The sequence below is a fragment of the Pithys albifrons genome, chromosome 5, assembly GCF_047495875.1.
Source record: "Pithys albifrons albifrons isolate INPA30051 chromosome 5, PitAlb_v1, whole genome shotgun sequence".
NCBI lineage: Eukaryota > Metazoa > Chordata > Aves > Passeriformes > Thamnophilidae > Pithys > Pithys albifrons.
This window is the reverse complement of record NC_092462.1, coordinates 66,615,930-66,626,203: the sequence shown is the minus strand read 5'-3', so window position 1 is coordinate 66,626,203 and position 10,274 is coordinate 66,615,930. Positions and strand designations below refer to the sequence as shown.

Genomic DNA, 10,274 nt, shown 5'->3' with positions numbered 1-10,274 from the left:
CGCTCCGCGCTCTGCCTGCTGGGATTTGTAGTCCAGCTGAGGTGAGGGGGCGGCAGCGCGGGGCGGTGCTGCCTGAGGCGGGCGGAGGAGCCATGGCCGGGGCGGGCGGGCGCTGCTCGCTCCCCGCCTCCGCCCTCGGGGAGGGGGAGCGCGGTGCCGGGGCGAGCAGCGGGTGATGGGGAAGAGGCGAGCGCGACGCTGAGGTCTTGTGGGGCCGGATGAGCCGAGGCTTGGCGCCGCGGCGGTGGCGGGGCTGGAGGAGAGGGCGAAGGAGGCTGTAGGGGCGGCCCCCGCTCCGGCTGCCCTGAGGGGAAGGAGCCCCCGACCATGGAGATCGAGAACATCGTGGCCAACACGGTGCTGCTGAAAGCCCGGGAGGGTGAGAGCGCGGGGCGAGGCCAAGCGGGAGGGCGAGGCGGGGCGGGCTGGGGGCGAACGGCGGGGAGGAAAAGGGTCTGAGGTGAGGGGGAAAGGAGCGGCGGGGAGGGGGAGAGGAAGTGATGGAGGAGGAGAGGGTGGGAGGGAGGAGAGGCTGCCGGGCAGGGGGTCCGGCGGGCCGGGACCCCGGGGGGGGCGGCGGGACCCTCCGGTGAGTCCCGGGCTGAGCCCTGAGGCACCTGCCCCGCTCCTCCCGCGGGATCGGTCCGGAGGTACAGCCTTGTGGCTTTGCCTTTGAAAAAAACACCCCTTCTTCCTTCCCCCTTGCTTCAAATTGTGTTTTTACCGGATGTTTTAAGAAGGTCGTTCGTCTGTAGTTCTCGGTTTGTTTATAAATACATATGCATATGGATATAAGGGACGAAGTGACATAAATCTTCTCTGGAAAAACCTTGCACTCCATCTTGTTGGAATTCCTGCCTGTGGAAAACATTGCTGAATGCGACCCGTACTTTGCAGTGGAGTATTTTGTATTAACTTAATACAAAAGTGTGCTGTTTTCCATTAGATTAGTACCTACAGTTTTGACTCCCCAGAACACCTTGAGCTGAAGAGTCCTCCCCTAAATTAACAAACGTTTTGAATAGGTAATTAATTTCAGTATCACACGTGGTTGCTGTTTAAAAAAACATCCTGAAGTAAGATTGTCCTACTGCTTTTCCATGTATATAACTGTCCATTAAACGGCCACTTTAAAGCCTCCCCAGATTACCAGCAGAGTATGTTTTTCAACTAAACGTGCACATTCTTTTTGGAATGGATCCTACTTTTCTTAATTGTGTCGAGAAGTCCCATTAGTTTAGCTGGAGCTGTTCAAAGTGAGTAAGAACAACAGAATCTGCCTCTGTATGTTTTGCAAGTTCCTCCAACTCTAAATGGGTTTGGCACTTACGCCATATGTGTATCCAGTTAAATTTGCCTTAAGCAGCAGGAGAGGAAAATCAGCTTTTTGACTTTGAAGTGGGGTTTATAAACCAGAACAGTGATCACAATTTTGGGCCTTTTCCCAACCTGAGCTAAAGAGACCACCTCAAACTGGAGAACGTGTTTTGGCTGGTTTCACTGACGGTAACATGTCTGTGGTGGTGCTGCCTGAATTTGGAATTTGCATTGAAGTGATCTGAGAAATGAAGGGAAAGTGGAGTCTGGCTCAAAACTTTACTGTGCCCAAACCCTCACCACAAAGAGTGGAGTGGTAATCTGGAAGGGCTTTTAAGTGGCTGCTTAATGCCGGGTTGCCTCTTTAGTTAAGTTTTCACTATGTTTAAAATAAATTATAGTGGTAGAACTGACCAAACAAGATATTTTAATGAAGTAAATGAAAGTCTGACAGCAGCTGATGTGAAGATCAGTTCTACCTGATGTGAGACTTATAAAAGTAGAGGTAATAAACTCTTACTCTTTAGTACCTTCACTTGGCCTGGGCTCTTTTGTGAGCACGTACAAAAAATGTGATTTTTGGCTTTGAAACTCTAGAACTCCATTGATAGTTGGTAGAAGGTTTTTAACCTTTTCAGGTCTGATTTCCTGTGCATGGGGTACTTTTTATGCCACATTTTTCAAAACAGTCCTTGAAATAAAAGTATTTTGTGACTGTTGCATGCTCTGGTTGGTCTGGGAATGTTTAGTTTGTTCCATCTGTCAGGACCACTCCATGAAGTCCCTGCCCCAGTTCTGTTCTTGTGTGCCCAACAGGCTGCAGGCAGTGGAATCTGCAAAGTTAGTATGTGAGAGACTTTACTGAAATATATTCTTTGCTAAAAGGGCCTCACAACTGGGACAGAAGAGCAGACTTTCCCATTCCTGTTCTCTCACTGTATTGTGTGTGGAGAGGTGGGATAGTATGGAAAAGTGCAGAATTACTGTTTCTCATGGAAGAAAGTACAATCCTAACCCAGTATAAAATAGCAGCTTTACATATTTTCATGTATAGGCTTGAGCCACATCAGTAATCGTTCTTCTCAGTGTGGATAAGAGAAAGTGTTGACCTGGATAAGTATTTCAGTTGTAAAAGCAAATGAAATAACATGTAAACTACTGTGCTCTTATTTTTTAGTTTGCAGTGACATGTCAGAAGAAATCAGTGAGGCTTAATTATGGCTCACATTGGTCAAGTGTAACTTGAGATTCTTTTCTGATGAAGATAAGGGTAGTAACAGATTGTACACTTGAAGGCATCTTACAAAGTCTTCTAACCCAGACACTTGCATTTTCCTGTTGCAAGTGTAGAAACTGAATTAAAGCTGTTGTGTACCTGTCCACTTCTGGTGTCTCTGTGACAGAGGCTTGTGAGGAATTCAGAAATCCCCAGGGAACAGCCCCAAATCACACCTGAGCACACAAACCAGGCCTAACAGTCAAAATCATGATCCCAGATTTGTACTCATAATTTTCCTCTTCTTTCAGGTACTCTGATGCTTCTGGATGTAAATGTATTTAGGAAGTGAATATAATTTGTGTTTTTACACTCATAGGTGTGCAGAATCAGCACTCCTTGAGCAGCCAGGTTCATGTCTACTGTTTTAATCTGATTTGATATGTAGAAAGTAAATTTATCTCTGTTATTAGAGAGTGAGGAACTGACTGGTGTGCTCAGATAAAATGCATCTTTTACTTCTTTCTTCTCCTGCAGAATAGACACAAAGTGGTATTGCTTCTGTTTCTAGACTAACTACCTTCTACCTTCTCACTAACAGTCTTACTGTTAATTTATTTCATTAATAATTTTTATTATTATTTCTAATTCAATTTGTATGATGATAAGTTCTGTTTATAGGAGTTCACTAATCCCACTCTTCAGGCCATATCAAACCCCAGCTTCCCCCAGCCTCAAAACTTTAAATTTTGTCTGTAAGAGGATTTTTGCACCTTTTAATAATACAGATTATTTTAACAGAAGCCTGTCTCTTTCCATTAAAGACTTGTAATATCTCTGTAACAGCTACAACAGTTCTTTATGTGAGGAAGGAAAGCCATGAGGATTCCTTATCTTCTTTAAATGTGACTTGGTAAATAATCAAGTGCCAGTTCTTTGCACGTGTGGGTGTTGCTGGTGGGTGACAATAAAGGACTCCTGAGGACACCTGCTACTAGAAAATGTTGTGATGGCACTGAGTGCCCTTTGGTACTTCATGGGTGAAAGATTTGGGAGTCAGGAGCTGCACTGGGAGTGTTTCTTTCGTTGTCCACTTTTCCAGTTGACCTGCTAATGCTGAGAGCTGTCCTGTCCAGTGCAGTGTTGTGGGATTCCTCATCCCAGTTTCTGGAATAAGTGAGTGGCCACCTGTGCAAATCCAGCCCTTTCCTCTTGTATGTACAATACTTTTTGAGGGAAACATCTATGAGAGAAAGAAAAAGGGAAAACTTCCTCTTAAGGTGAGCCCAATGGTGGAACAAGCACAGGTGACTCAGTAGAAAAACAAGAGATTATAAAGCAAACTCAGTGTTGCTCTTGTGAGCACTGAAGTGCAGGAACTGAGATACAAAACCAGGTAAGTGTTCAGTGATAGTGATGTATGTACTGAGACAGCTGGTGTGAAAGCTCCAGTTCCATGTGCTCCTTACTTAGGTTTTCTCATTTGGGGATTCTTAGGTGTAAAAATGGAGTGTACAGCAATATGACTTCTAGGAGTGTACAAGAGCAGAGGAGTTAACACATTAATTTTTTCAAAGATATTTGAAATTACTATCTCTTGAAGGACATTGAGGGGAGAGAAATAAAACATGGTTATTCTGAAATAAAAGCTGAAAGTTCACCAAAAGATACTTTTTTTATATTCGCTCTTCTCTTTATGTTTGTATCTTCTGTGTTTTGTAGTTATTTCTATCACTAAGTAAATCCTTTGAGTGTATGTAAGCCCCAAGTTCATTTCAGCATCCCACACATAGCCTGTGATGTTTTGAAGGACAGAAATTAATCACTGTATGTTTTAAACTGCTTAGGAGCCTTTCTTTTTTCATTGCCTAAAGTAATAGTCTCCAAAAACACACCCAAAGGGTAGATATGTAGTTCCTTTGAAGTCAGTGGCAGTTTCTCCAGCTGAGGATCCGTGCCAAGATCTTAAACATCCCTGGTCCATTTGCATCCATTTAAAATGCATTTGTGCTGCTATGGCAGGAGCAGTTTGTGAATGGAAATTGGGTCTGCTGTTAGGCATACAATGTCCTCTGTGTCATGATTGATTTTGGCCAAATTAGGATCATGCCTCAAACAAATTTTCTCCCTGCTCTTGGTTGTGTCGGTTCAAGCCTGTGGTTGCAGAATGGCTGAGGTGGTTTCCAGCTGGATCCATGAACCAATCTGGGGTGTGTGGGGGTTTTGTGGTGGTTTTTCCCTGTGTTACTGGGTGTTTTGGGTTTGGGGGTTTCTTCCCAAATTAGTTTTCAGATGGATCAGTCAGCTCCTGCAGATTTGGTAATTGCTGGGTGCAGCCCAGGGGTGGATTTAGCAGGGACCTTTGAGTAACAGAATGTGAGCAGAGGTTGGTTTAAGTCAATCCTGCAAGAGACTGTTTCACATTGGAATTGTGTTATGAACAGAGAAAATAAGCGTTACACTCAAATAGCAGGTTAAAGAGCAGTTGGAATAATTCTGCAAGTGAAATACATCCTAGTTTTTTTTGCAATAAAGGGTAATAATTCAGTACAGTGTGGGTGATAATACAAGGGAGGTATCCTATAATGTATGTTTATAACTAGGGAGATAATTCTAAGGAGATTGCTCAGATTGCTGCGTTTTGGCTACTGAACTGAACTGAAAATCTTTAATTATGTAAGGAGTGTGGGCAAGGGAGGAACCAAGGCACACTCATACCCAGAAGGTCCATTCACCAGCAGCAAATATGATCTAACAGGAGAGTGGCCGGGGTTTTTGTAGGCACTTTTAATTGTTGTCAGTTCTTCCCTCATTTGCCTCCTGTGTTCTATTGCACTCCCTTATTGCATTGTGCTTTAAATTGCTGTAAACTCATGGTGGCAGGAAACATGCCTTCCTGTGTTTGTACAGAATTATGCACAATGTCTGCCTTTTTGTCCTTTATTTAATGAGCTGTAAGAATGCATGTGGGCATGTTGGAATCTTAAATAATTACATTTACTAAATAAACACAACACTAGAGGTCTCGTTATTGGTACACACACACACACTGCTGCTTTGGTTATTTCAAATGTGGCAATTATAGTAGAGGTTTTACAGTCTACTGATGGGAAATATTTTAATATCTGTTGCAGTGTTGATGTACTGTCATGATAAAAAAATCCCTGTTTGCCAAGGAGTCCTTGTTTGTCTGTGAAATCAGTTTTCTTACTGCTTTTTTTTTCATCTAGTAAACCCTGCTCATTAATTTGTTATAGACATTTCAAAATTAAATGTATTCACAGATGTTACATTGTTTGACTGCAGGATCACAGTGCTAAATTCTGGTTCAGATGAGTTACATTTCCTTGAGTTGACGCAGGGCTTCATTCCGTACCTCAGTGCCGGAGTGCAGGAGCTGCTCAGCGTGTGTGCACTGGCATTCCTGCCTGTGCACATGATCCATGGAGTTGTGTGGAGAGCTGATGTGAAGAACCAGTTGTTCGAGTGGTTATAGCTGTGGGAACAATAAGGGATTGTGCACATAAACAAGCTGCACAAGTGTTCACGTAGAGAGCCGGGGTTTGAACTGCTTGCAGGGTTACTGTGCTGACAGGAGATAAGCAAGAGGACTTGAGCATTACCTTGCTGAAGTCCAATTCCATGCACTTGAATCCAGGAGTGTGAGGAATATTATCTTATTAATGCCATAACAATCTGTAACCTGTAGGTATCTTTTATGTGTTTATTTATTGTACTGCTTGCATTTTTGCTTCTGTTTGTGTTCAGAAGTGCCTTGGCCTTTGTAATGGTGATGAGTTTGGTGACTACCTTGTGCTGAAACATGAATGTTCAGTCAAGTGATCTTGTAAATTTACTGAGGACCAGCCAGATTGTATGTATCATATGTCTGAGGGGGGAAAACAAGTTCTTTCTCCACAGGGAAGAGTTGGCACTCCACTTAGCCTAGTTGTTAAGCTGTGACCAGGCTGGTTTAGAAGGAACAGAGATGTCAGAAAGTACATCTGACCTGCAGAGTGGAGAAGGTTGCAGTGATCACCCGAAGCAGTACTGCATGAGCTGTCTAGAACTGGAAGCACAACAACTTTCCTCAAGTGGTGATATGTGTGTACTTGTCTTGTAGCCTGAACTTGGTGCTACTCCAGAGTCACAGCCTGATCTGAGATCTGAGGTATTGGTTCTCCAGTGTTTTGTGTCCTGAGGGTGGATCTCGCCCAGTGAGGGCACACCATCAATATTTGTTCCTTAGTGGGCACTGCTTATAAACGTCTGTATAGTGTAAGGCCACAGTTAAACAGGAATGCTTTCTTGGTTTTTTTTTTAGTGGAAGGTTTTAATTCTTACTTTGAGTAGTTTGAAGGAAAATGTGTCAGAAAGTAGGAGACGATTTGAATTCATGTGAGTCTTAAATCTGTTGGGAAACTTGTCTGAAACTGTCTCCACTATGGGAAAGGCATATTGTAATGCAGTGTATGTACCTGGGTTATCTTCGTGCATCTCAGTGTAGATGATGTGGAGATTCTGTATCAGTTGTTTTGCGTTTTTTCCTTGAACCAATTGATTTGACTTATACAGCTAAAGGCGTGCTGTGGGTTGTCATCTTGTTGCAGTTTTATGCTTTCAGAGCTTATCTGGGTGTGGTCCAGTATGAATTTCTCAGCTGGTATCTGACAGTCTGGTTTGTGGAATCAGTTTTGCAAGAATGGAGTTGTAGCAATCGTGCACCCCAGTGCTGTGGAGCTTTGTGCTTCCAGCCACAGGCACAGCCACGGTACCTGCCCTGCACAGGCAGGAGAGCTGGAGATCCCTGAACAGCTCCATGGAGGTGGTGTAGTGGCCACTGGGTCTGACCACATACAGTCTGTGTGCATTTATTAGCCAAAGACAGGACAGTGATTCTCACTATTTTCACTCTGTATGACAGAATCCAAATTTTCTGTCTCAGGAAGAATGACTTGGTAATGTTCAGTGAACATTGTGCTCAGCGAAATGAGAGTCAGTCTGCAAACCCTTTCTGTAAGAGAGATCACTGTGCCTTTGGGAAGGCCATCTGATGACTTGAAATATATTCTTATTTCTCGACATAGTTTGCTTTGTTTTGTCACAGCAGTTTCTTTTCTCTGCAACTAGTTGTGGTTTTGCTGGTGAATAAGCCAACCACTTTAGCTTACATACATTTTTCAAATATTTCTCTGAAGTTAAAAAAAAAGTTGAAAAATTAAAACATCTAAACAGCTTTCCCGTACCATATTCTAGTGCAATGACCTAACTGAATTTAGTATGTATCTTTTTAAGAAGTGAGAGCCTGTAAAGAGGCAAAGTTGAAACTGTAGCTCTTCAGAAGCAGTTTGAGGAGGAGGAGAAGGAAAGGTTCTCATGCTCCTGCAAATGTAATTGCTGTCTGTGCTCGCTGTAATGGTGTGTTGCTGCACCCACCCTTCTCTTTGTACGAGATGAGTCGCTTCAAGTTGGACATTGTTCTTAGCCAGCAATTACATCTGAAAGAGGCAAAGTGGTAATTCATCTGGGCCACAGAGGTCAACCATAAAGCAGATTAACCTAATGGCTTTGTTGCTGCTCTGTTGGAAAGTAAAAGCTGTTGGTCTTTCTGGAAGAATTTTATCTGAAGTATTTTGGACTGAGATCCAGAATAGAAGCTCTGAAATCAATATTAAACACTTTCAAACCACAACTGTTATAATTTGATTTGATACTTCTTTTAAACTGCCTCTGAAATGGAAAAAGATTTTGCAATTAGAGAATAATATGACAAACAAATTGGCCTTTTGCCATAACTGTTACCAGAAATGGCTCTTTACATTACTGGGACCTACAGACTTTTTCAGTGCATTTGTCGTAAATTCAAGAACACTCAGTTCAGAGAAAAGGGAGAGCAGGTTGATTTACTTGGTACTCCTTACTTAATTCCTTTGTATCATTAATAAATTATATGCAGTCTTTATTGACTTCTATAGGATGGTGAATTCAGTTGCGTTGTAGTATGTGGTCTCTGTAAAATGAAGTTTATAATGGTCACATCATAAGTAACTGGCCAAATATTTGGGGCAAAATGCAGCACTTGCATGTGTTGGATGTGAAGTGTAATGCACCAGTGATCCTCTTTCTTGGGGGGTTGGAGTAGTTTTGGGGTTTTACTTTGGCTGTGCTGGAGAAGGTGGTGTACTTGGTGTATATCACAGTTCAGGTTTGCTTTTTCCAAACAGCATTGTGATACAAATTTGGATTGGTTTATCATTCTTGGTCAGTACTGATTGTGTGGTGACATGGACTAATCAGTCTTTCTGGACACTTTTTAAAAGAAAAAAATCAACTTCTGAGGACCTTCTGTGTATTTTTCAGTTACGTGGCTAAACCTGACACTTCTGACCATTGTTTTTCATGATCACATAATAATATATACCCAGGCCTTGCTATTCAACATATAGGTACAGGCTACCTATGTCAATATTCCTTGGTTTTGTTTGTGTTCATTTCTCTTAGAAAGGCTCTTTACTTTGTGTTCTACTTTTCTTCAACACATATTCAGCTTCCTAAGATCAAAAATATTTTGTTCAAATAGTGGGAGTTTGTTTTAATGATGATGTTTTTAATGATGGTAATTACAACTTCATTATTAATTCTGGTACTGCATGAAGTATGGGAAGGGAAGTGGATTCCAAATGTTGGTATTTTGAAACATTTTGGAAAGCAAATGACCTGCAAAGTGACACAGGAAATGAAGTGCAGAAGGTTTTTTTTTCTAGAGAATAAGTGTCAGTTGGAAAAATGTCTGCAAGACAACGTTTGCAGGGTTTTCATTCCTTATTTGTTTACTTTTTTAGGGATACTGGAGTTGGGAATGTTTTGTTGCAGAAGCACAGGGAGATATTGATGTTCCTGTTAGCAAATCATGTACCTTTGGTATGGGCTGAGGGACACTGGGCTGGGGCTGCTCTCACTGCAGTGGTGCAACTGGTCAAGAGGCTGAATGTTTGAGTGAAGGGAGCCTCTTTAAAATACACATTTTGTTATTCTGAAGTTGTTAGTTCCTTTCTCTCTAACGATTTAATTCTGAAAGAGTTGAGTACTCTGTGCAGCTTGGTTTCAATTCGGGTTACATGGGGTAACTCCCTTCCTTTTCTCTCTCATTGTGGTTAACAGAATGTACTGCCTTGGTGCACTCAGAAGGTTCCTGTGCACGTTTGCTGCTGTTCTGTCACGTGAAAATGTCTGGTCATATCAATGAACAACATCATCTTTTAAAATAATTTGCAGCAAAAAATTACTCTTCCGCGGAAATGTTTTGCATTTGAAAAGATAAATATGTTCCTGTGTTCTCTGCTTTTCTGATGAGATTGGATGTGGCACTCAGTGCCATGATCTGGTAGTCACAGTGGTTGGATCAAGGGTTGGACTTGATGATCTCGGAGGTTTCTTCCAACCCAGTTCATTCCATGATTCTGATAAGTGACATCTTCTGTAAATGAGGTTACCCTGACATGGAGAAGCCAATGTGCTAAAAGTCCAATAGAACAGAGAAGATGTAGCACAGATATGTTTTTTGAGAAACAGTGGGAAAAATACTGTAGCAGTTTTTTAAAATCCATTCAATCTAGTGCTGTGAAATTTGAAGCATTGCTAACATCTCAATTCTGTAGCAGCTCAGCTCTTCCTGACACCCTGTGTCCTGCTGTGCTCTAGAAGAAATGGTGTGTATTTGAGCTATGCCCTCTCATTTTTA

At 42.2% G+C, this 10,274-nt stretch overlaps 1 protein-coding gene across 2 annotated transcripts in view; it reads left to right on the top strand.

The window, feature by feature from the left end:
* Positions 1-121: 121 nt before the first annotated feature.
* The window catches only part of GRK4 (G protein-coupled receptor kinase 4), a 41,142-nt gene continuing 30,989 nt past the window's right edge, over positions 122-10,274 (top strand). Inside the window, exon 1 of one of the 2 annotated variants that reach the window (XM_071556902.1) lies at positions 122-379. In XM_071556902.1, the coding sequence (XP_071413003.1) occupies positions 328-379 (52 nt within the window). In that variant the 5' untranslated portion in view covers positions 122-327. The remainder of the gene's footprint in view (positions 380-10,274) is intronic. The other variant, XM_071556901.1, reaches the window with a different exon arrangement.